The sequence below is a fragment of the Colossoma macropomum genome, unplaced genomic scaffold (assembly GCF_904425465.1).
Source record: "Colossoma macropomum unplaced genomic scaffold, Colossoma_macropomum, whole genome shotgun sequence".
Taxonomy (NCBI): domain Eukaryota; kingdom Metazoa; phylum Chordata; class Actinopteri; order Characiformes; family Serrasalmidae; genus Colossoma; species Colossoma macropomum.
In genome coordinates, this window is record NW_023494790.1 from 25,091,074 (window position 1) to 25,117,894 (window position 26,821).

General features: G+C 38.7%; 1 protein-coding gene across 1 annotated transcript in view; it reads left to right on the forward strand.

The window, feature by feature from the left end:
* Positions 1 to 26,821, forward strand: part of nrg3b (neuregulin 3b) — a 215,600-nt gene that overhangs the window by 112,847 nt on the left and 75,932 nt on the right. The window contains exon 2 of the mRNA XM_036572755.1: positions 10,585 to 10,717. Coding sequence (XP_036428648.1) covers positions 10,585 to 10,717 — 133 coding nt within the window. The remainder of the gene's footprint in view (positions 1 to 10,584; positions 10,718 to 26,821) is intronic.

The window sequence follows — 26,821 nt, forward strand, 5'->3', positions numbered from 1 at the left end:
GCATAAGGTGACATAGCATACAACTTTTTAGCTGACTTTTTCACATTTTGTTATTTTATATATCAAGCTTGTAGAATATTATTTTTTTCTTGATACATCTCTACTAATTGTCACATCAATTTTTTAATATGTGAACCAGGGATGGTGCTACACCTCCAAAATTATATTAAAAAAAATGCAACTGGTTGAGGGCCAAAATGCAACTAGTCCATTGACTGACTAACTAAAATTACCTGTTACTTCATTTCATTTAGTAACAGCTATAAATCTATTCATGAACAGTGTCAGTGTTAGTTTTGACTCTACGCTGTACTGGGTTCAGCCTCAGATAGCAAACTGTGCTAGCTAACATCTCTGAAGAACATAGTGAATGTTAAAAAAGAGGTATTTTCAGGCACTAATAGAGCCAAACATTATAGTAACAGAGGGTTTGTCTTATATCATTGTCCAATTCTTGACCAATCAGCAAACACAAATGTGTTTGAACCAGATCAAATGTCACTTTAGCAAACCAACTTGATGTGAAAACAGCCTTGGAAATGGGCACAAATGCAAAATGCCTGCTCACCCTCGTGGTTCCGGTGGCCCTGTTAAGAATAAGGTGACAGATGCACTAAAATAGATACCAGATCCAAATTCTGCCACAAGCCCTGGTGAAGGTTCTATAGCAACTCCAGGTTTTTCCAGGAACCATACGGCCAGGCCAAGAACCGTTAAGGAAACATTTTTAAGATGATACACTGGACAAAACAAGGCTGCATCATCATTACGCACCTGATAGCTTGACAGTACTTTAAGATCAGAATATACAGCTCCGCATCACTGAGTGCATCTTGTTTTCAATCATGGAAGCCCAGAAGAGCTCTCTTCAAGTTATTTGCTCCCATGCGTACAGGTCTGTAGAGGTTTCTCTGAGGGAGATGGCAGCACGTGGTGTGTTCTGAGTGCAGGCATGTCTCTGGAGACTGCCCCCGGGGGCCTGTCAGTCTGATGGGTGAAGGACAAGGCGGACTGTTACTGTGTGACAGATGTTTGTGTCTACAGCTATCCCAAGCTGTCAGTGCAGCGTAGCTCTCGCAGCCCACCGCCCCGCTGACAGGAAGCACACTCACTTTTAAGCACCTGTCCCCTCACTAACCTCCATTTGTCTCTGACAGAGGCCGCAGAACTGAGTGTTGGGAGGGGTTTGGAGGATGGTGTTGTTAAAGGTAATCCTGTTTGTGACCTCTCAGGCCTGATTCTATTGCCTTTGACTGGAAGGAGAAAAAGAGAGGTCAAAAAGTGTGCAGTACAATCACAGGACAAATAAGATGCTGAAACAGTACAATATTGGTCAAAAGTTTAGATTCACATATTAATCATTTTAGTTATTTTATATCGAACAATAATTTATGACAGTCAATTTAAATATTTTAAACCAGACATCCGAAGGTATTTTTAGATGTTTTATTCACTGTTTCAAGTTTTTTGGCCCCGGTAAGAAGATGTTAATAATTGTGCAGAAGTCAGAGATCATTTTTTTATTTATTTAACTTCCAGTCAAGAAAGCAATTCCGTACCAATTATTCACTTTTCCATGTCAGCAGAACATAAATTGGACAGAAAATTACACAGAAGCCTCAGCAATTAATAATTTCAAAGTATAGTAAATCCATCATTTGCCTTTATTACAGCTTTCATTATTTTCTGAAGACTTGCATTCAGTTTTTCAAAGAAATCTGCTGGGATGTTTTTCCACACTGCCAAAGTTCAGTCTTAGATGTTGGTTGCATTTTCCGCTTCTCGCAATCCAAGTAACCTCAAACACATTCAGTGATGTTGAGGTCTGGACTCTAGGGTGGTCAGTCCATTGTTCTGAGAACACCAGCAGCTTCTGGCGTTTCCTTTTCTTAGTAACGGCTTCTTGACAGCTACAAATCATTTCAAATTCATAGTGTTCTCGCAGTGGAAGGATGGACAGAAATATCTGTGGATTTTTTCAGATCTGAAGCAAGAGTGGAGCTTGATTCTCTCTCAGAGATAAAAGATTCTCTCTTAAATATCTCTAAAAGATGGAAGCTTTAAGTTCTGTTTTATCTGATGCAGACAGTTTTGGTGATCTAGCAGGTCTTGCATGGTTGTTAGTAGTCCCATTTGTTTATAATAATATCTTTTATTTATCATTAAAATAATTTTTAGAGCTCCAGTTTTGGGAACCAGCTTTTTCACTTATTTTCCTTTTTTTCCCTTCATTACACAAGTGGATTATCTTATATCTAATCTCTTTTGAAATATTTCCTGATTAATGAATAACTTGTACTTAATGGCTGTTTAAACTGCAGATTAAATAAATGAAATTGTGTTATCTGCCTTTTGCACAGTACTTTACATACATAATTATTTCGTGTTCAGTTTTCTGCCTTGAGATTTGATCACTTTTGAAAAAACAATACTTTGGATGTTGATTTTAGATTTGTCTACTGTTCATCATTCTGGAATCTTAAAATTATTTATTTATTTATGTATTTATTTATTTACATTTGTTAAACCTCTTATGTAACACAGGGTTAGCATGGTAAAAATAATTTGACATGTTTACATACATGTTTCACCCACATTACATGCATTTATTTACATCCATCTTCAAGAAAATGCGATTTTATATTATTGAAAATTACATTTTTTGAACAGTACACTCTTATAAAAGGGTTCTTTAGTAAAGAAAATGATTCTGCATACAACAGTGAACACTCAGAGAGCCCTTTGCATGATTAATTGGTTCTTTGCATCATGAAATTGTTCTTCAAATTGATGGAGAATTTGTTGTTTATGGTTCTGTATAAAGCCTTTTTGAAAAGGCTTCTATAGAGCACCAAAGGGGTTCTTCTATTATTACGATGTTAAGCTTGTAACAATAGAAGAACCCTTCTTAGTGCTATATAGAACCCTTTTCAAAACGTTTCTATACATAACCGCATACAGCACATTCTCCATCTGAAGAACAGTTTCGTGATGCAAAGAACCCTTAATTTATGAAAATGTTAATTTTTATTTTTTGAGTGTTCTCAATACACTCATGGTTCTATATAGAACTATTTTCTAAAGAACCTTGAAGAACCATCTTTTTTGTGTGTAATGTAGAATAAGTCCTGAAAAGGTAAAACAAATCCAATTTTGATGAACACATTACCAGTTTTTACTGTTGAAATAAAAAACTATCCCATTTTATCTGCAGAAGAAGACTAAAAGCATAGCTATTCACACTAGTAGTGTGATACTAGCCTTGATATTAGCATTGATATCTAGTGAAAATAAAAATCAGTGGTATTGCAGATTCCTTAACTGTTATACTATTTGCATTCTCTAGAACATTTTATATTACAAATTACACATCACATATGATAAACTTGCCATGGAGCTAGATGAGCTGTGTCGTCAGTCAATTGGTCAGATGTAGAAGCCCAACCTCACTCTGCTCAGCGCTTCAGTTGCGGAGAGAGCTTGGGGGGGCTGTGGGCAGTGGTGTATGATGAGTAAAGTAAAGGCAGTATTCTCTGCAGACTTTGGCGCTCTCCTCTTTGTGTGTGCAGTGTTTGATGTGCCCTGCTGTAAACAGTGTGAGAGAACTCTCCCTGGAGATCAGCCACAGCCTGAGAACACTAATGAGCTGGGTGATTATGGGGAAGGCATTCCAGAAAATATTACAAATGTAAATGTACATCCCTACTTCTGTGGTGATTGAGTATTTGTGTGTGGATATGTGCATAAAGGGGTGCATAATACACGTCCTTATAGCATTTAAATGCATTTTGCTTTGATCTTTGTTGTCGAGAGACTATATGTGACTAAAACAGGCCGAAGGGGAACGATGAGAATCTTAAATTAGGGGTGTGTGAAATGTTAAATTCTTAAATGTTGATGGTTTTCGTTGTTGAACTATTGAATTAAACATAAGGTATTCAAGTAAATTATCACATAATTTGAAAAAAAGAAGAATTGGCTTGTAGTATCCGTATTCAATTTGCACCAAATCAATATTCAACACAAATTCGCTTGTATTCTAATCTGCCTAATCTGTAAATTCGGGAGGCAATCTGTCTTTTTCACTCTCTTCACACTCTTTCTGTTGCATGCATGGAATGTTAAGTACCTCTTTAAGCATCAGAAAGAGGGGACGCATATCCTTCTCTGTCCAAAATTTCGACACAGAGTCTATTTCAGGTGGAATAACCTGAGGGGAATATGCTTTCAATTTTACATTGCTCTCAGGCTATTTTATAGCATTCATCAAGGGAATTGAATGATGTAGTTTGCCTTGTGGGAAAGAAAAGTGGAAAAAAGTTGGGCTAATTTAAAAGACACCAAGATGAATCCTATGTTGCGAGAAAGCATTTAGGGAATAACTGCAGGGATGATTCTGTCAGCAAGTGGAGGCTGAGTAATTATCCCATCATCACCTGAGCAATTACTGAAGCTGTTTTTTTTACACTTGATTGGGTCATGAATTCTTAAGCACATATAATTCAAAATGACTGTACAAAGCGTAATAATGTTCATTCATATTTCATTCATGATTTTTTAATTTATTTTTTTAGACAAGTTTTATGTTAAATTGTCTGTCTTTTATGGTAGCAACACTAGTGAAAGCTTGAGGAAATCATCAAAATCCTGCAGACTTAATCAGGTAGATGGTTTGAGTTGGCGCTCACAGATTGTCAGTTTCTTTTCGGTTCAGTTCATTCTGAATAATCTGTCAATAGGCAGGCAGACTGAGGTTGCTGAACAGGAACTGAGAGTGCTACGCTTCAAAGAAATCCCCACAGCCCTTCAGCCTTCTTTGATTTACTATATTTCACAATTGATTTGGTACATGTTCTCAAAACAATTAGCACAGCCGTTCAAACAATTTCCTCTTTGGGGGGAAAAAAAGCCGAAATTGTTCTCAAAAATAAGGCACACTTAATAAAATATATCAATTGTAATGCTTTTACATGTTCCATTTACCAGAGGGAACATTCTTCATTATTGATCTACTCCTTTGTTTCAAATTTGCTCCATTTATATACACGTGTAATCATGCTGGGGTTGGTAAGTGAACACTAGCCATTTGTAACCTACATTCTGAGCTAATTGCTTTGCCAATCCATTTTCTGACACCTGCACAGTGGAAATTGAGAGTGTAACATCCTATGTGAGTACACATACAGGAAGATCATGCCTTTGTACTTCATTATATAACATTATCAACTAAAAATGATATTTTGCTCATTGCTCACTTTTACTGGATAATGAAATTCTACTTTTTCAGGCTTTAATGAAACCTAGGACGGATTGCAGAGTGAACATCTGTACGCAGCTATAGTGGAGTAATCTGCATGACATCAACATGATGGAAAGCAGCATATACCATATGCACTAATTGCTGTTCTGTGATTTGTGTGAAAGCAATAAAAACGTACTGTGTTTCACAAGAAGATAGTCAATAGCTAAGGCAGCTGAGCTAACTGTTTTAGACCTTAGTTTGCAGAAATGTGTACCATCAATTTAGACAAGCATTAATAAACTTATCAATGATCCGTCATAAGGGGATGCTGATTGCTAACAGCTCCTCAGAATCCCTGAGCATCGATTGCAGTGTTCATTAATTCATTGAACACCTCCCCTAGCCCCTCAAGAGTACCCTTTTTCATGCAATTATTATAGATGGTTCATAATTTTAATTTGGTGCTTAGTGATGGTTATTGCATGTTTCTGCACTCGTAGCCTGCAGATGAGGACAATCTGACCCTTTTTATGAGCACCTTAATCAAAGCTGTGGCGGTGAAGGATCAGGCCTGTAAGTGGCCGCAGGTCACACAGTAAACACTGTTGATTGCTGATCGACTGATCTAGTTTGAAACAGCACTCTAGAGGAAAAAAAATGACATTAATAATCTACAAGAGTTCCAATTTTCTGTTTCTACAATGAAACATTTGATTCAAAGGCCTTTTGATCAATACCTTCCAGATGATTTATATCATGTCATAACCCTGAGATAGTTTATGGAGAGCTAAAGGACAAGATAAAACCTCCCTGATGCCCTCTAATGGCTTGGATGATGAATTATGTATCTTCATAGACCTGTTTTTGGCTGTCATTGCTGGTTATGATCTACACAGCATGCTCTAAAAATCATAGCATTATTGCTGGTTAGTCTGAAAAAAATCAGTCTATGGTCTATGCAACATTTTGCTTTTGAAACAAACTGAAGAAATTTTTAATTCAGTCAGAATTAATATTTCCAATTTTGTCTCATAAGTTCTAGGTGTTAACTGAATAAGTGTGAGGTACAAGCTTTATAGTACTTGGTAATTATTTTGGGTAACATGATGGTAAGTTCCAATTCAGCTTAAGTAAATTAGACTGAAATGATAAATAGGTTTTGGATATTAAGCAGATAAAGGACATGGTAAAATGCCCCATTAATAGAGAAATTAATCTGACAATTTGAAATTGTTGTAACAAGGTGGGTGCTACGAGCACTAAATTTTACTGTAAGGTCACATGATTAGACAGGAAGTAAATCAGAAAAATCTGTAAATAAATGGTAAGGACCCTGTAGAACTATAGTAAGAATCATTGCTTTCTTTTATAGACAAGATTCCGTTTTATTTCTAGGTAGTAGACAAATACACACTATATGACTTGTATGTCTTATATCTTTTACACCATATAACTACTTGGTACTTGGAGGTGTTTCCAGTGTACTTTTCAGGTTAAATACACTGAAATGTAGTGAGTGTGTTTATATTGCCATACTTGGAATGTTTCATTGTAAAGAGAGCAAAATTAGTGTTGTTTAACTGGATTTAGTGCAACACAGTATACCTAATATTGAATAAAAATTATTGTATTCACAGTTTTTGATTATATTTTTTAAAATGTAGCTCTACTGGTTCTTTTTTCCCCTGTTCAAACTGATTAGATTCTGAAAAAATAAAAATCATGACATATCATGATATAACATTTTTGCCATATTGGCCGCTCCTTACAACCGCATTGTTACTCTAAGAAATGATCAAAATATGAGATAGTTGTCCTATGTTCTTTATCCGCATAAACCCTTAAAGGCCAGGGCCGGCCTGCTGGTTAAAGGTTTTATTACACACTTCTGTAACCTAAGAATAGCTAAACCAGTTTGCTTTGGAATCACTGCAGTTACTGAGTTATAAGCCTTAGTGTGCAATAAGCCTGGGGTTTTAAGGGGTTAATAGCTAGAATGGATTATAATGGATTTCAGTGTAATATAGTTGGACTGACTGGTTATTTACCATAATTTTACCCCAGATAGTTATACCGTACTTTGGAGAATGTACTGCACACTTACCCAATTAATACTTAAACCCTGTTAGGCAATTTCAGTGTAATTTCTTTAACCTCTTAAAATCCCAGGCTTATTGCATACCAGAGCTTATTATTCAGTAGCTACGGCGACTTCAATGCAAACTCGCTGAGCTATTCTTAGGTTATAGAAGTGTATAATAAAAGTTGTCCATTTAAGGGGTTAAACCGGCTTGAAGCATACCAACAACTCAAAATAATCACTTCATGCTTTGGAGTTAAAACTTACCCAGTCAATGCCTAGAACTTGAGGGAGTGTAAAAGGTTGATAGAAGTTGCATAAAATACACTATTTTGTTAAACTCATGCTCATATAGTTATTTCCACTGAAAGTTTGAATAAAAAGTTGGGGAGCAAATGCACATTTGCTCTCCCGCTAATAAAAGTAGGCGTGCTGGTACTGCTCTTTTGTTCCGACACCTATCATCTGTTTAACATTCTCATAGTGTAGTAGTATCGTTGCTGGTGATGCAATGCACTCCATGAATATTTGATGGATTAAAGAATTTGGTTTAATGGAGTGTATTCTTTTTACACAGCAGAGCTTGACCATGTGAAGATGAGAGCAAAGCAGAAGAGAGAGGAGGAAAAGCAGCACAGGCAGAGAAAGAGACAGATAGAATGAACAGAAAAAAGGCCTCAACTTATGATATTTCACAATAGTGTGGCAACTGGACAAAGTTATACTCAATCAGGAAAATCTTTGGGAATGGTAAAGGGAATGACCACTTCTTGGGGGGTGGGGTGGTCATTACTGATAAATATCTATGCAACGTTTGTATGTTGCAGCTGTGTCTTTGATGGTTATGATCTACATAACATTCCCACAATACAGTTGCTAATTGTGAGCTATACAACATTCTCACAGTGTAGTAGCATCAGTGCTGGTTATGACCTATACAGCGTTCTTCTAATACAATAGCCTCATTGCTTATTATGATCTACACAACTTTTTCAGAATGCAGTTGAATCATTGCTGGTTCTTATCTACGCAGCATTCTCACAACAGAGTTGTGTCATAGCTGATTATGATCTGCATAACATTCCCGCAACACAATAGTATCGTTGCTGGTTATGATCTGTGTAATATTCCCACAATATAGCTGTGTCATTGCTAATTATGATCTATGCAACATTCTCACAGTATAGTAGCATCATTGCTGGTTATGATTTATGCAGCATTCTATTAATACAGTAGCATCATTGGTCATTATTATCTATATCATTTTTTCAGAACACAGTTGTGTCATTGCTGGATATATTCTATGCAGCATTCTTACAATAATGTTGTGTCATGGCTTATTATGATCTGCATAACATTCCCACAAAACAGTAGTATCATTGCTGGTTATGATCTATGAAATATTCCCACAATACAGCTGTATCATTGCTAATTATGATCTATACAACATTCTCACAGTATAGTATAATCATCTCTGGTTATGATCTATACAGCATTGTATTAATTAACATTCCCACAACACAATAGTATCATTGCTGGTTATGATCTATACAACATTCTCACAACACAGTAGTATCATTGCTGGTTATGATCTATACAGCATTCTTCTACTATAGTAGCATCATTGCTGGTTATGATCTATGTATTATTTCCACAATACAGTTGTATCAATGCTAATTATGATTTATACAACATTCTCACAGTATAGTAGAATCATTGCTGGTTATGATCTATACAGCTTTCTATTAATTAACATTCCCACAACGCAGTAGTGTCTTTGCTGGTTATGATCTGTGTAATATTCCCACAATACAGCTGTATAATTGCTAATTATGATCTATACAATATTCTCACAGTATAGTAGCATCATTACTGGTTATGATCTATACAGCATTCTTCTACTACAGTAGCATCATTGGTCATTATGATCTATATATTTTTTTTCGAATACATTTGTATCATTGCTGGTGATTATCTATGCAGCATTCTTACAATATAGTTGTGTCATGGCTGATTGTGATCTGCTTAACATTCCCGCAACACAATTTTATCATTGCTGGTGATGATCTACGTAGCCTTTTCACAACACAGTAGAATCTGTGTTGCCCTGTTTTCATCTCAACACCCTTCTGATCCATCATCGCCTTGCAGGACCTACTCTTACTGACCTGAGATTCATCCATCAATACCTGAGAACAACAGATTGATTTGACCTTTCCCATGCTACTGCAGGCGCCTGCCCTTATTTGGGCTCCGGTTTTTTCTCACCTTGCACCTGGTGGCGGGGACATGGTCGACACAGACTGATAACACGCACTTGTGTCTTAGCTGTAAAAGCACAGAGCTCCATGCTCTTCCTGATAGTTCTAACTGCACCATCTTTTGACAGATGTCTGTGGGATTATTATTGCTTGTTAAGTATGCGGGTGAGCATGTGTGTTCATGACTGTATTGTGTGTGTCCTTATGGTGGGGGTAAGCAGCTGCACAGCTGTGTAAACACACCCAGGCATCGCTGTAGGCCCTGCCTGTCTGTTGAGACTGCACTGCAGTAGACGCACAAGACTGGCATGCTAGAGTCAGGCGAGCGCAGCTGGATCAATGCATCGAGCCGTGGCTTCATCAAAGGACAAACACCTCAGCTGTTTGTCTGTGCGCGGCCCATTCCACATGCACAATAGCCTCTGTCTGTATGACTCACAGCTGCTATTAGCACATAGGAAAAGAGACATAATAACTATTACAGGCAATTTTGTTGTGCGCCCCATATTGATTCATTGTGATTCAAGCCTGAGGAATGGAGTTAGTCTGCCATATATTGCACTAATTAAATGATAATAAGCAGCCAATACATTGTGCCCTCATCGCGTTGATGCTGTATGTCAGTTGAGGTCTGTCACGTGCTGGATGTGTGTATTTAGCTGCACGCAGATTGTTTCTCATTAAGTGTGCTCCCTCTGGTCTATTGTCTGTGTTCCGCTGTATTATCAACCCTGGCACCCTATAATACTCGCTGAGAAATCTTGTCTATTCAAAGGCTCATTTATAATCACAGGACTTATTGTGAAATTCATTGTACTTGAACCTGTGATTCAATTAACACTATTAATGCCTTCATATTGAGTATAAATGAAATGTAATTTTCCCAATGTGAATGGACGTTCTGGAAATAGCTGATTTTTTCCCCTGCCGGATTAATTTGATTTATCTTGATTAATCTCTCTCTCGCTCTTTCTCTTTTCTCTTTCTCTTTTTACATGAAGTTGCACCTACAACCCCGACGGTCCGCTCCGAGTTCTTCAAGCCTTGCCAAGACAGCCAAGAGCTTGCCTTCTGTCTGAACGAAGGAGAGTGCTTCATTATCGAGACAGTGGCAGGAGTGCACAGACACTGCCGGTAAGACTCTCTCTTACTTTCCTCTTTTTTTTAGCTCAGACATATGTACGTGTCAGACAGAGAAAACGTGTATGAATATTCCACTTGCGTTTTAAACCTTTTTTTTTCCTCCTTCCGCTGCTTCACTCTTTCCCCAAGTTGATGTTATGTCCCTTGGTGTGCGTCAGAGTTGATTTTAGTTATTTTTACTAATCCATAGCCATAAGTGAAGAAAACAAAAGCTGACTAGCTTGGCTGGCTGGCAGCATGTGTGATGGTGGAAAGCGCAGTGTCCTAATTGCCGACATCAGAGAGAGGAAGAAGGAACGGTGGTCAAGCTGTTAGTTGCTCCATGATGAGTGTTGACATTCTCTGTATGTGATGCTTATTTGAAAAGCCAGGATTTCTACCCAGGTACTCAAGGGTGTAATTAGGAGCAGATCTTCCACACTGGAAGGACTATAGGATATAACTGGAGGAGTCTAATGCAGCCAACTCTTTCAGGGATGAGTGACTTGGCTCTGAGATAATAATTGCAGGTTTCTTTGACTGCTCTGAAATGCTCTTGCGTCACTCTCTGGATGGTAAGATGGCAGTACAGTAAAAAAAATCAACTGCTTCACACATCTCTTCTGAAATGGACAGTAAACCTACGATTAACATTAGAAATTAGATCACCCAGTGTTTCCCACAAATAGATCACCCAGTGTTTCCCATGCATAGACACAGTCTATACTTGGGTGCCTCTTCTCCCAGTATATTGAAGTATGTTTTGTCCCATTTTAATGGTCTAATTTTAAGTCTAATTTTAATTTCATAAGAGAAAATATTTTATATTCTTTTGAATAAACAAAAGCAAGTGCAGTGTCATGGATGCAAAGCATCACTCTTTTTTCTTTGGTCGTTTGTATGACCTAAAGTCTGTGATGCACTCCACATCTAACAACAAAAAGCATGAAGAGTTTTACATTCTCTTGTCTGAAGCATTATTCAAGTACCTGTATAAGTTCTCTGATGAATTCAGCTATCCATACACTCTCAGAAATAAAGGTCTGAAACTGTCACTGGGGCAGTACCCCTCTTGTCACTGGGGTGGTACACTCAGGGGTACATCTCAGTACCATATAACATAACTGTACCATAATCTATTGACATTACATTTTCTAAATTGTATTGACTCCACACCTAATTTAAAACATTAGGTTATCAAAAGATTCAAATACTTACTTTTTTACTGGGAAAAACTTATTTAAGGTGCACAGCTGGACCTTAAAATCACTGTTGAACCGTTGAGGGTAGATTTATTTAGTTTGTACCTTGATGAATGAAAAATGTACCTGCACAGAACCTGTATTTCTAACAGTATATGAGGAGTTTCATTCCAAACTGTTGCATAATCATTTGTAACCATTTAAAACATACTGCATTTTTGAGAAAGAATAACAGCTGACATATAATGGAAAGCACATTTTCATTTCTGTAATAAAGGTGGTATTAGTCATAACATAACATTAATATTTCATGTATGTGTAATGCTTACTCCCAACAATGTTTGTCATGAAAAAAAAAAATTCTTCAAAATGGTCTATAATGCATTTGGAATGAAACCCTTTGTACGTTCAAATAACCTCCCCACAGCTTCCCCGAGGTTCGTTTCAGACATGTGGGAAACACTGGATCACGTCTTTAATGATGTCTTCTCTGATGAAGGCTGCTTAATTATGCCACACTACCTTGAAGCCATTGAGCTACCAGAGCAGATGACAGATTCAGCAGAGGTTGTAGTTTTGCAGCATGATCGACATATGGCTTCAATACCCAAGAGCATTTCTCTTCAGAAAATTGTGTAGCATCGTTTAGGAAGAGAAGCTGAGTAATATCCTCGCAGATCTTCATCAGAAAATTGTGAATGCAAGCTTTGTTTTGAACATGGGGAACCATTCGTTTTGATTTTTCGTCAATCCGAAACTCCATTTGCTATTCTCACAGCCCTAGTTATACTGATAGACCTGTGTATTGCTTCTCATCACTCAAAATTAATGAAGCTTTTTGAGGGCTTTCAAGCTAACCGCTGCTACCTTAGGCCCTTAAGTACACGACTCAGCAGCCTACTATCCAGTTCAGTCCTACTTACAGCATACATACAGTTTAAGCTTTCACTCATATCCATCTGTTTCCTCTCTGTTTGGCTTTTTATGTAATGCTAACATTTGGACCTCATCATCGCCATGGTAACAGCTCTTACCAATTCATTAGGGCTATATAGCTTCCATATGGCTGCATGAAGGTCTTAGGAAAATAAAACCCATTTAGAATGCAATATTCAATCTTAAGAGAATGGTTCCACTTTCTCTTAGCCTTAGTGGAGATAAGGAAGAGTTTTTACTCACCTTTGCTGCTCCTGTAAGAGGAGGATTGAGGCAATTTGAAAGCACTCTTCAGCATATTAGTTCAAGTTACTATTTTTGTTTTTTCCTGCCTGGGTTCATAATAGGGTACATATTGTTATATTCATGAAAGCCAGTGTTTAAATGAATGTCATGCTTTTTAAAAGGCAATCACCTTGCCTCCCTTTAATGTTGTTACATTTCCTGAAAATGTGTGGATGTGTCGAGGGAGGAGGAGAACAGTTATGTGGGAAGAGATAAAAGATGAAACAGACAGAGAGAGAGCAAGACATAGGCAGAGAGAGAGAGAGAGAGAGAGAGAGAGAGAGGGAGAGAGAGAGACCAGTGTTTAATGAATAAATACTTCTCTGTTGCACACTGCAGAAAATCCGACAAGGAGGAATTGTCCAATGCGCGGCAGCAGTGAAGACAAATGGTAGAGGAATAGGTGTAAAACGCACAGGCAGGATCTGCGAGACCAAGGCGAGGGTATTAACAGGATCTGATATGACAAAATAAATCACATTAATGATGACGACATCTACTTTTTATAACTTTTCCTCCTCGCTCTTTCCCCACTCCTGGAGAAGCAGGCAGTGATTAAATTGTCAGTAGGCTGTCAGATCTCGACAGCCTGTGTTAATCCCGGCTGCTGTCTCCTCTCATCTCATTTGTTCAGAGGGGAGGAGCTAACCGCATTCGCGTCCGATGGGCCACTGATGAACCCACAAAGGCGACCTTTCGCATTCAAAATGTGCGTGGTGATAAAGGCTCCAGCCGGCCTTTAAAATACTGCACTAGAAGTGCTTGTCATATGCAGTGAATGTTAATACAATCAGTTCTTCACAGACGCAATGAATATTAATGGTAGTGCACAATTAAGAAGGCATTAAGAAGGCAGAGGTCTTAAGCAACATAGCTGAATGCAATCCTGCTTGACAGAAATTGTTCACGCATGACACAATCCGAAGTGAGGTGCTAGACAGCATGATTCAGAGTAATACAATAAATTATTCTCATGCAATATTCTTAAATATAAAGGTACTTAAATGTTTCTTAGCCTGAATGTATGATTTAAATTGACACAGAGTTTTCTCTCCATTTTAGCCATTGTGAGTTATACCCATTAGTCTCCCCCTGAAGGGTGAAGGCTAACTGTTATGCCAGCTTATAAATAGATTATATATTTATATATAAAAATAACTATTTCTATGCTTTTTTTACATTTCTATGAAAAATGCCAAAATTGTTTATACTCTTCTTCAGTATTCAGTGGCAAAGTTTTTATTTGTCATCACAGCAACCAAATGGTTTCTATAGTTGGTAACAAGGTTTTTCATGTCTCCACTGGGATTTTGGACCACTCCTCTTTTGTGACAATCTTCAGGTCTTTGAGGTTGGAAGGCTTTCTTGCCATCACTCTGGTCTTTAGTTCCCTCCACAGGTTGTCACTGGGATTTAGGTCTGGACTCCACTCCAAAATGTTTATATTGTTTTTTTTTTGTTAACCAGTTCTTGACCACTTTTGGCCAGGTTTTTCTGCAGGCTGCCTGATGTTTTCCTCCAGAAACTTAATGTAGTCCTCTTTTCTCATGATGCCATTTACTTGACAAGCTTACTCAGCCACATTGGCTGAAAAAGCATTATATTTCCACCACCATGCTTGACCATGATGGCATTGAACGCGTCTTCCTTCTTTCGCCAAGCAAAAGCCACATCCCTCTGTCCAAACAACTCCATTTTCATCTCATCTCCAAACCCTTTGACCTTGTGAGCTTTTGCAAAGGTTAGGCAAGCTTTTTTGTGCCTGTCTTGGAGAAGTGGAGTCCTCCTTGGTCAGCCTCCATGGAGACCAGCCTTGTTCAGTGTCTGCTGGAGTGTCTGCCTTGAGATGTTGGTACCAGAACTGCTCAGATTCATCAGGATGGCCTTGGTGGTAATCCTTGGATTCTTCTTGGCCTCTCGCAGTATCACTGTTGCCAGCGCAGGATTCATTTTTGGCTTCCTACCACGCCCTATGAGATTTTTGACATTATGGAACTACTTTTTGATTGTGCTTTGGCCAATGGCACTTGAAAACTCTTGGATACTTCTTTATAGCCTTTCCCTGTGTTGTGAGCAGCCACAATGTGCAACTAGATGTCCTCACTGAGCTCTTTGATTTTAGCCATGACTTGCAATTCACTAATTCACTAAATTCACTAAATAATTGACTAGAGAACTACTGCATCATCTGTTCTCAATTTATAGTTGATTGAAATGCTCTAGAACATGTTACAAAAGACTAAAACCACTTGGAATGGTAGGGAAGCTTGCATTTTCTCAAAACTTTTTTCTGCACTTTTTTAAGGGGTATGAATAACTTTGGACATGGCATTTTTAGTAAAAATGTAAAAAAAACAAATTATAGTGATAATTAAAATTGTCATTATATTATTATTATAGGCTACACACAAAAAGGATGTCAGCTGTTGACTGAAACTAATATTTAGAGCATAGTTAAACAGCAGTTTTGAATTTGGAGTTAAACTGCATCTTAAATACAACCAAAGAATAAATTGTTTCATTTCAGTTTTTCCAAAATACAAATAGCCATTCTTTTAAAAGCTGACAGACTAACATGATCCTTTAATAATACTCACAGTTAGGCTTTAACTTGAAGTTTTAATTAAAGGATACTCCCAGTCATGGATAGCAGGGGCATCACCGGTGATCAAACTCACAACCTCCCGATGACAGGGCCAACACTACGACGGCTTTAAAAAAAAGGTTTTCACACTCACTCATCTCTTCGAAAGAGACTGTAGTGAACCAAAAGTGGTCTTTTATAACAGCACTCTAAAGAACCCTGTTTGGCACCTTTAAAAAAGTCTTAAGTAACATAGCTAAATGCCATCTTGCTTGACAGAAATGGCCCATGGAGCATAATATGTAATGTGACATAACCTGACACAATCCGAAGCAAGGCACTAGACAGCATGACTCAGAATAATATGACATGCAATAGAACGCATGAGAAACAAATTCTATCAGCTGGCGAACATCATGTCAGGCAGCTGCAGCTTTGGAAGCTAAATGTGAATGCAAACAGTGTGTGCCTGCAGGTCTTGTCCTTGCTTTTGGCTGCTCAGCTGGTGTGGGGGATGAACATCTGTGGGTGTTTCATTCTGGGTGTATAAGTGGATTACTTACACAGTGGACACACAGCGCAGGGCTGTGTAATTGAAGCATGGATGTTTAAACCCAGACACATGTCTCTGTCTCTGTTTGGATAAACGGGCCATTCCATGTCAAGTGCGCCGTGCTGCAGATGAGTGGGCGGAGTGGTCGTCCAGTGAATTGATACCGCTCCAAATGTCAGACCATTGCAAAGAAAAAGAGAGAGTGAAAGACGCAGGAAAACAGAGGCAGGATGTTTGCGGAGGCGGGGCTTCAAAGCAAGGTTTACCAAGTTGCTTTACCTTATCGAACTCTCCTGCTACAACCTATTACATGTCAACTCAGTAGACCTACATTCTTAAAGGTTTCTAAAAGGAGGAACTGTTCTAGGAAAAGTCTTTCCATTGATGTAGCACCTTTATTTTACGTGGAGGTGGCCATATCCTGCATTTCTTTTCTTGTGTTTTATTTTTTTCTCCTTGATCTTTGTATGAGTTTATATACCAAAAATAGCTGTAATTCATTTTTTCCAAACGCTCCAGCAGTCTTAAAGCACTGCTTAATTATACATGAATGATCTTGGTTCTGATTGGCTGCTCTGTACTGTTCTTTCAAAATGCAGATCAGGCTGAAACGCCCCTTCAACATGAATGGGCGGAGCTTACCTGACAAAGACTAAATAGGTGGTTATATGTAAATGTGTTGTTTTTTTCATCACAAAAACAATTGCTGTTTTTCGAGCTTAGTTTCCTTGCATGGGAAGTTTTTTTATATCCTGTATGGATTGAGGAATGAATGGAATTGGATGAATGTTGTTGAATTGAGTGAATGTTTTGAAACTTTAACAGTATTTGCATATTACGTCAAACTTGGAATTTCAAAAAAACTTGAAATAACACCAAACTTAAAATTTTAAAAAAGTCTGAAATTATATGAGGCCTTTAAACTGTCAAAAAGGGATCTCCACACTCTCACATCTCACGTACCAAAAATTGTTCTTTAAAGAACGATCCATTGAAAAGTTCCTCACAACACTGAAAGTGGTTCTTTTATGGCATCTCCTTTAGGAAGCCCTTTTCTCACCTTTATCTTTAAGAGCATGTTTCTATGGTCTATTTATGTCGTCTTATTTATGCGCGTCTGTTTTTACTGTTGCCGCTGCTGCTGTTGTTGTTGTTGTTGCACGGTAGCCATGATGGCAGATGGAGTGCTCCCTGAATTGAATTTGAATTGACTGGAGAGGAGTGAGCGGGAGAATGATAGAAAGAGACAGAGCGAAGGAGGAGGGGGTGCGGGTATTTCTCCCTTGAGTGAGGCGAGTTGTCAGTGAGAGAGCTTGACGTAATTAATCATACTAAGTGTGCTAACAATGAAAGAAAAGGGGAATAAATGTCCAGTAATCACATCAGATCGGAGCTCTGGAGCGAGGCCTTTAAGAGCTGCAGGTGCAGGAGGTCAGCCTTTTTTGCGCAATAGAGACCTCAGAGTGCAGGCCAGCCCCTCCACAAGATCAACCAAGGACGGTACCCTCGTCTCAGCCCATTTTTACAGCCTGTCGAAGTCAAACTGGAGGCCGCAGAGATATCTGCATTCAGCTCATGGCCCCTTGCTTTAAGATTATGAACCTGAAAGGCTATTTGCAAAAATATTTCATGAATTCATGTGAATGAATTAATCCAAGGTGTGGCATTGACGTGCTTGGTTTTGACTGCAGTGACAGGCATTTTGTCAATACTGTGCAGTCTGGTTCATTTCAGTATTTTAATATCTTTTATTTTGTTAGCTGTCTATGCCTAAGCTGTATATTGAGGTTGGCAGTGCCACTATGTGATTTCACAATTGCAAATTAAGCATATGCTACAGGCAAGAACAAGGAATATGTTTTGATTTGTTAAGGTTAGGCATGGGCAATATGATGATATCATTATTGTGATAAATTATATCAAGCTATGCTTTTCTGAGTGCATTGTGGATATCATTAGTACTTCTAGAACACTGAACAACTGAATGTGTCATTATCACTACCGACGTTTAGTATTGATGCGCGGCGGTGCTCCGTGACTCAGAGCACTCTTCAATTTCTCACTGACGCTTTGCCATTACTATGTTAAATTAAAGCCATGTCAAGACCACAGAAAGCCATAGTAAACCATATGTGGCCTTACATTTGCACCAAGAAAAGCAGCCAGTCTTTCAGATAAACAGACAAATGTTATCGGTAAGTTAGCTCAGCTGTCTTTGGCTTTTTTCACATCGTATCTTGAAACAACAAATTAGTAAAAAGTTTGTAAAATGTTGCTAAGCATAACTAATTATGTTAATATTAACATAATTACTAATTAAGTTTTATTTCATTAAATCTGTAAGACAAAATTGATGTTTATCGGCGCTCCTACTGGGACGCATTCTAGCAGTGCAGCAACATGATATTTGGCCTTTAGTGTTTAACACATATAGATTGTCTCTCAGAAAAAAAATCATGACATAGATTGTTTACCATGAAAAAAATATGTTCAAGTACCATGATGTTATAGTTTTGCCCACCTTTAGTTATACTAGTTACTTCATCTACCAGTGGTGTAACTAGTATCTTACAGGCCCCAGTGCAAAAAAAAATCTCCCCATATGAAATTTACTTTCAATGATTAAAAAATGGCAGTGTAATGTACTTGTTTACTCACTATATACTTGCTAGGGATATAAAAATTAGGGAGATAAATAGACTTAATGATTTTGTGTTTGATGTTGATTTGACCTAACTATTGAGTTATATTAAGAAATTGAAACTTTCTGTGAGTCATTAGTGTAGAATTTTGTTAATATCTACATGTGGGGTCTGTTGAAGCTTTTAGGCAGCTTGGTTGCTGTGAGCCCCACATGCCATAGTCCCCCCCTGCACCATGGGCCTCAGTGCGATTGTCCCCACCCAACCCCAGTAGTTGCACCACTGTCGCCTACTCTTACTTAAGGTTAGCACTGGAAGCAGGAGTGTATATCTTATGTTGCTTTTCAAACGATTCTTTTTGTGCCATTAGTGAGGGAGAAATGGAGTACGAGAGAACTAGCTTTAAACTTCATAAGAAATGTAAGGAGGGCAGAACTAATCCTTCATTAGCGCTCCCGTCCCTTCATTAATATTTGAGCCCACCTTGAACAGCATGCTTCACACTCAAATGGTAAGAAGGAAGTCTGGTATCTGTATTCCTCTGAGCCAAGGCATGGGCTCCTGCTTAGGTCATGGTTCATGTTGACTAAGGCTTTTAATTACGAGTTGGCTAATTGTTTGGGCACTTGCTTTATGGCTCAGTGGAAGTTTAGCTCCAAACCGAAAGCCTTGACGGATGCGTGTTGACATCATTGTTAACTCTAATTAAAGCAATTCAATGAGTCAATCACACTATCTCATCATCTCAGTGGCTCTGATAATTAGTAAAAAATCAACAATTAGCACATACAACTGCGGCAAAGTGGAATGAAGTCATAGAGCACGTAATCTCCCTCTCTCTCTCTCTCTCTCTCTTACACCCACATGCACACAATCACACACACCCACACCCACACACACATATAGTCAACTCTGAGGATTACCGGCCGTCGTGAATAAAGTCGCATACCCAAACACTGAGACTCCATTCAGCTATAATTCCTCTCTTGTGAGAAGTTCAACTATCTAATTGTTCTTCTAATCAGACATCCATAACAGAGACTGGGATTGAGAAGGCAAGAGAAAGCCAGAGAGAGAGGGAGTGAAAGAGAGAGACAGAGTGGAGAGATGCAAAGTACTTTTTGACATGGTGTCTCTTTCAAGTCAGAAGGTTTGATGTGCTAATTACATGCAAATGCATGCAAACGAGCTTGCCTTGTGCCCAGACTTTGGCAGAACGTGTGAGGCAGAGTTGCAATCTGAGGAGAAGAGGGTGTGTGTTTGCTATAAATAATCAAAGTTAAGGGGAAGTTGTGATTTTACATTAAGCTACATGAACAAACAGTCATGTGCTATGAGAATTATTGTATTAGAGCAAGATGAGAGTGACAGTACACTCTTAAAAAGTTTCTAAATAGTTCTTGGTTTGGGCATAGAGTTTGGACATAGAATGAACCTGTAATTGGTATATATATATATATATATATATATATATATATATATATATATATATATATATATATATATATATATATATATATAGGCGCACCCCTGATGAGCAAAAAAGGCTATAAAAACAATCCTTATAGTTTATCCTTTAATATTAATATTAAGATATTAAGAAACATCTAACCTTTCTTTGAAGTACAATGATTGACAAAAATAAATCTTATGAGGAAATAAATATTTTTTCTCACATTTATGTGTCCCACAATTGTTGTGATCCCTTCATTCAATACTTTGTGAAGTACTTAATGAGACTTTGTGCAATACTTAATGAGACTGGAGAACACATGGCAGATGATCTGAGACATTAGTCCGTACAGAACCTCTCCAAATCCTTCAAATTCCAAGGTCCACTGTGGACTCTCCTCTTCAGCTCATCCCACAGGTTTTCTAAGGAGTTCAGGGGACTGGGGTGGCCATGGCATAACCTTAATTCTGTGGTCAGTGAACAAGTTTTGTGTTGATTTTAAGGTATACCTTGGATTATTGTCCTGCTGAAAGATCCAAACTACGGCCCAGTTTAAGCTTCCTGGCTGAGACATTTAGGTTTTGATTATATTTCTGTTGATACTTGATGGAGTCTGTGATACCATTTATTTGAATAAATTGTCCAGGGCCTTTGTAAGAAAAACAGCTCCACTGTATCACAAATCCACCACCATACTTCACACTGGGGATGAGATACCTTTCTGCATGACTATCTTTGTGTCTACACCAATCTGACCTGTGTCTATTTGGTGTTTGTTGCCAAAAACAAAAAATATTGGTCTTATCTGACCATAGAACATGGTCCCACTGAAAGATCCAGTAACATCTGGCAAACTGTAGGAGCTTGAGTTTGTTGGTCCCTGAAAGTAGAAGCTTTCTTCTGGGAACCCTCCAGACAACTTGTGGTTATAGGTGGTGTTTGATTGTGGTTTGCCAGCAATTGTGGCACTCATAGATTTAAGAAATTTATGTCATGACCAGATTTAGTTATTTTTTGCAGTCATTATACCTTAAATAAAAGTTAGATTTTTGCTAATATTTTTAATGTAAGATCAAAAGGATAAGAAATTAGAATATTTTTACCAGGGGTGTCAATATTTGTGGAGGGCACTGCGTGTGCTTCAGTACTCTAACTCATTCATTCAGTTACCTAACCAGCCAATCATGTGGCTGCAGTGCATAAAATCATGTAGATACAGAGCAGCAGTTACAGGCAATGTTCACACAAACCATGAAAAAATATGATCTCAGTGATTTTGACCGAGGCATGATTTTTCCACACAACAGTCTCTGGAGTTTACTCAGAATGGTGCAATAAAGAAAAAAACATCCACATTCACAGCAGGGAGGTGCACCTAAAAAAATCTGCAGGAATTGCATGATGCAGTCATGTCAACATAGACCAGAATCTCAAATTAAAGTTTCCAAAATCTTGAGGAATCCATGCCAGGAAGAATTGATGCTGTTTTAAGAGCAAAGGGAGGCCCTCTCCAGTATTATCTTAGTGTTCCCAATGAAGTGCTTGGGGAGTGTGTATGTATATTGCTGCTGTTGGAATAAAACCTTATATCTCCATTTTTGTCATTTCTCAGTTTTGACATAATTTGAAAATGCCTGTTGCCCTTTACATTGTGTGTAAATTTCATGATGAATGGACCAAAATAAATGTCCCAAAAAGACTTGGAAAAAAGTCTAGTTCCATTGACTTACATTAAGAGTAAAGTATGTTTTTTTCCTTCTCCTGTAAAGTTTCCTGTAAAATTTTGGAGATAAGAGGTTTTGTTCCGACAACAGTGACATGTATATAGTATCTAGTGTATTGTAAGGCATGTGAACAATGTCTGTAGTTAAATAGTTCTGATTTAGGTCCATGCAGGCACCAGTATCAGTAGAAGGGTGAGAGGAGAATGCAGGTGAAGCTTTCTCCACAACAGGAAGCCCGTTATGAGATTAGCTAGGACATGGTTGGCTATCTGAAATGTGAAATGTTATGACTTATGACTTTATGATGTTATGTTGAGCTGCTAGTGGGCAATAAGGAATGAAAGGGGAGCCCCCTGTTGTGAAAATTCACATCTTTCTACAAAGACTACTATGCCAAGATAAAACAGACAGCACAACTTCATTGTTTTTGTATACAACTGCCACAATTAAAAAGAGCAAAGATTTTAGACATGATAAAAACACTTTTATAAGTGTTTTAAAACAATTGTAACATTTACTTGCTTGCTCGCCTACGAAGAAGGCAATCCAGTTTGCGTCCGATGTTGATATATTGATATATTCTGTCATCATTGAAGAAAAACAAATGCATTCTTCAGCTGAGGGCTCTCCAAAACACATTTTATGGCTACTGTGAATTCATTGAAGTGTTCTTTAGGGAACAAAAATGGTTCTTCTGTGAAATCGCTCTAAAGAACCTTGTATTTTAAAATTGTATAGACTGTCTTCTTAGGTACATCTGACATGGTTCTCAATTCGTAACTGTCTTTTTAATCCTGTCAGTCCAATTCTGGTAATTTCAGATGACCACATGTCAGTCTTTGTGACAACTGCATCTGTTGTATGTTAGCTTCCCAACCATACTCCATGCTTTAGGCAATAAACTGCACCGGCTTCCTCTATGTCAGTGGTCAGGCTTACGGGTCACTCGCATTGTTCGTTCTCTCACACTCCATATCAATGTCCAAGTCTGACTAAGACTTGTCCTCATGACTTCACCCAGCGTGCACCCATCTATGCAGTAATTCATACAGTCGTGCTGCACATTGCTCACCGAAGCCTCACTGCCCTGATTAGTCTCTGTCAATTTAGCGCACAAGAATTTAGACCTTGTTTAGAGTTTAAAAGCAAAGCTCAGGTATGAGACACAGTGATCCTCGCGCTGCTCTATTGAAGCTCACATTAGAGTTGTTTCCTCATCTCCTTTCGCAAAGCATCAAATCAAAAATGCCTTGAGCGGAGGAGACAAGATGGAGGGCCCTCCTATTTCTATTGTTAGCGCTCGTGATTGTTATATTGTCGTGCTCGTAAAGAGCCATCGGCGTCTCATGATGCTGTCGCCTTCCAGAGCTTCTGCTTTCACTCAGCCTGCAAAGTGTCAAGGTTCTAGCTGCAGAGCGAAGAAAATATATTCTTTAAACAAATGAGATTGCTCATGCTACTGCAGCAGGCCATATGTTTTATTTTCCTCCCCCCCTCCATTTCACTCTCACTCTCTGTTCTTTTTTCCATCAACAAAATAAAAAAAGAAGACGTGATCTCCTCATTTTCTCTTGAAAGCCCTGTTGCAAGTGGCAGAGGCGGCATTAATTTCCGTTTGGTAATGAACTGTTCAGCTTAATGAGGGGCCAGGCAATGGCCCAGGAGTACGCTGGAGAGCGAGGGAGCAAGGCGGGCGCATATAGTAGCTGAGGTGCTCACTGAGACATGGTGTAGAGGTGAGAGAAATGAGACATTATGAGTGCGATGCTCCGGTGGTTACACTTGCAGAAAGAAAATCCCCTCAGGATGGCATGAAATATGTTACCTTACTTTGTTCTACACCCAAACAAATATTGCACATTTTCCCAGTTGCAAATGAAGGTGGTTGAGAAAACCAATGCAGTCGTGTCTGATTTATTCCACACAATTACCCACATTAGAGTAAGCTAGAGCGGCTCAGCGATCAGAGAACTTGACCGCAGCCGCGGCTTCGATCCCAATGATAACGTCCTGTAACTGCCAATGTCCTCTTCAACAAGGGTACTTAAGGCCGGATGACATGTCCGGTTACTGCCAATGCTGTGTTGAACAGATCAAATTGCTCCGGGGACATTGTCCATACAAAAATAGCTGCTTTTTGCTGAATGTAACTTGCCTTGAGCAAAAATGGCATGTTAAATGACAGCGGCAGCTGCAGCAAGAACAACAAGTAGGGTTTTTCCATGATTATACACACCTAAAATAAAGACACCTGAACGGAATTTGACTGGTATGCGTGGTTCTAGGAATACCTTTCATTGGTATGGAAGTTTTGCTTTATGTTTTAGTTCTTTAAACCATTTTGTATATAAGTAAATAAGGTTCTTGTTAGAAACATCCATTAAAAGGTTTGTTAAGGAGCCCAAGGGGTCAGCTTAAACCAGATCCTATTCTGACACCTCTGTTTTTAAGAATATAGTTGTTACAGAATGCTGAAGTCATGCTGCATTATGTAGTTGATGTCGTACCTGTATTAGGGACACGTTATGAGAAAAATCATGAAATGTGGTCAACAAAGTGTTCCAAGCCTGATATGTTTTGTCCTGCGTCACTGGATCCTCTGAATTCTGATCTGATATATACATGTTAGAAACAAGTTAACACCTCTGTGCACTGAAATGATGTTTCATGAAAGCATGTTTAATAAGTTGAACACTGTTTTATTATCAAGCTCTAGGCTACCACTGCTAAAGCAACTTAACCACCACATTCGATGAAGCTGATTTGTTGTGGGGTATTTTAGCGATGTTACCATTCTAATTATGTCATTTTAAAGCATGGCGGTGTTAGTTTCCATTGTTTTCAGTGGAGTTGAGGTCAGGGCTCTGTGCAGGCTACTGAAGTTCCTCCACACTAAACCCGTTAAACCATGTCTTTATGGACCTCACACAGCGGCACAGTCATGCTGGAACAGGAAAGAGCCTTCTCCAAACTGTTGCAAAAAAGCTGGTAGCATATAATTGTGTGAAATGTGTTCTGTAACATTAACATTACCCTTCACTAAAACTATAGGATCTAGCCCAAACCCTGAAAAACAGACCATTATCCCTCCTCCACCAAACTTCACTGTTGCCACTGTGCATTCCAGTAGAAGGTATTCTCCTGGCATCCGCTGAAGCTAGATTCGTTCTTTGGACTGTCAAGTAGTGAAACATGATTCATGATTCCAGACAACACATTTCCACTGCTCTAGGGTCTAGAGGCAGCCAATAATGATTTGGGGCTTATGTGCAGCTGCTCGGCCATGGAACCCTATTTTATGAAGCTCCCAACACACAGTTCTTGTGTTGATGTTGCTTCCAGAGGCAGTTTATAACTCTTTAGTGAGTAATGCAACAGATAATAGGCCATTTTTATACACTTCAGCACTTGGCAGCCCCAATCTGAGAGCTTGTGTGGTCTACCACTTTGTGGCTGAGCTGCGATTGCTTCTAGATGTTTCCATTTCACAACAACAGTACCTGTAGTTGACCGAGGCAGATCTAGCAGGGCAGAAATTTTACAAACTTACTTGTTGCAAAGCTATCCTATGATGGTGCCTCAATTAAAGTCACACAAAGTTCTTTAGTACGACCCATTCTACTGCCAGTGTTTGTCTATGGAAATTGCATGGCTATGTACGTGAATTTATACACCTTTTAGCAATAGGTATAGCTGAAACACCTGAACTCAATAATAAGGAGGGGCGTCCACACACTTCTGGCTATATAATAGGCAAAGTAGAAAAATCAGGTCAATAAGGTTGTAGGTATTTATCTAGATGTATTATTGCTTTAGTGACCATAACAGGGGTACTGAAAACATGAGGTGTTTACAGTACAAAAAGCATAGCCTTTGGTGCTGAGAGACAATACTTGTGAGGTACATTAATCTAGACTGAGAAAAGGTTATAGATAGCGAGAGAAAAATGCTAATTATTTTTTTTCTTTAGTCATCTACCAAAAATTCCCTGGGGACAAAGTAAACAAACAAAAGCTGAGATTTTTCTTCTCTGCTTTTTTTTTTCTCCAAGGCTGCTGAATATTTAACACTTTAGTCAAAGACAAAGCATTGCTCACCCTTCAGTTCAAATCTCAGCCTGGGGCGAGGGGCGCAAAACAGAAAGTTAACAATCACATATTTTACTCACTTGGGTAAAGTTAATAGGCTGTCACCCATAAGAAGTAGTTGTAAAATGACTCTTTCATATTTATGCCAGTCCATAAAGGCAGGGGCCCTTGTTTGTACAGGTCCTGATCCAGAGAAAGTCATTAGTGCTGCGTCCCAGGGTCGACAAAGACTGAACACCAGGGTTTTAGTAGGAGCACAAAGTTGCTTTATCACTCCCTATTAGCACAAGTGTTCTCCATTATGGAGATGTAAGGCTGGAATCGATACTAGGTAGGGGGGTATGGAGGAGAACACAGAGGCCTATGATCCTTCCTATAAATCTGCATGGGCCTCCGAGCTCCGTAAAACAGTTATGGGTGCATTCTCCAACCGACAATAATCACAGTGGTAATATTTTACACGGTTCTCCAGTTCTGCGCAGTAGAGTCCCTCCAAAGATCCCAGCCCACATAAAAATGTCACCAGCAGCAAGCAGTAGGTGTGTTTGTGGAAATGTCTAGTTGACTCTATTGATCTCTGCTAAAGGCTGCTCTGCTATGATAGCTTTGATTCACTATTTCAGCTGATACCTGTAATTTCCTTCCTGAA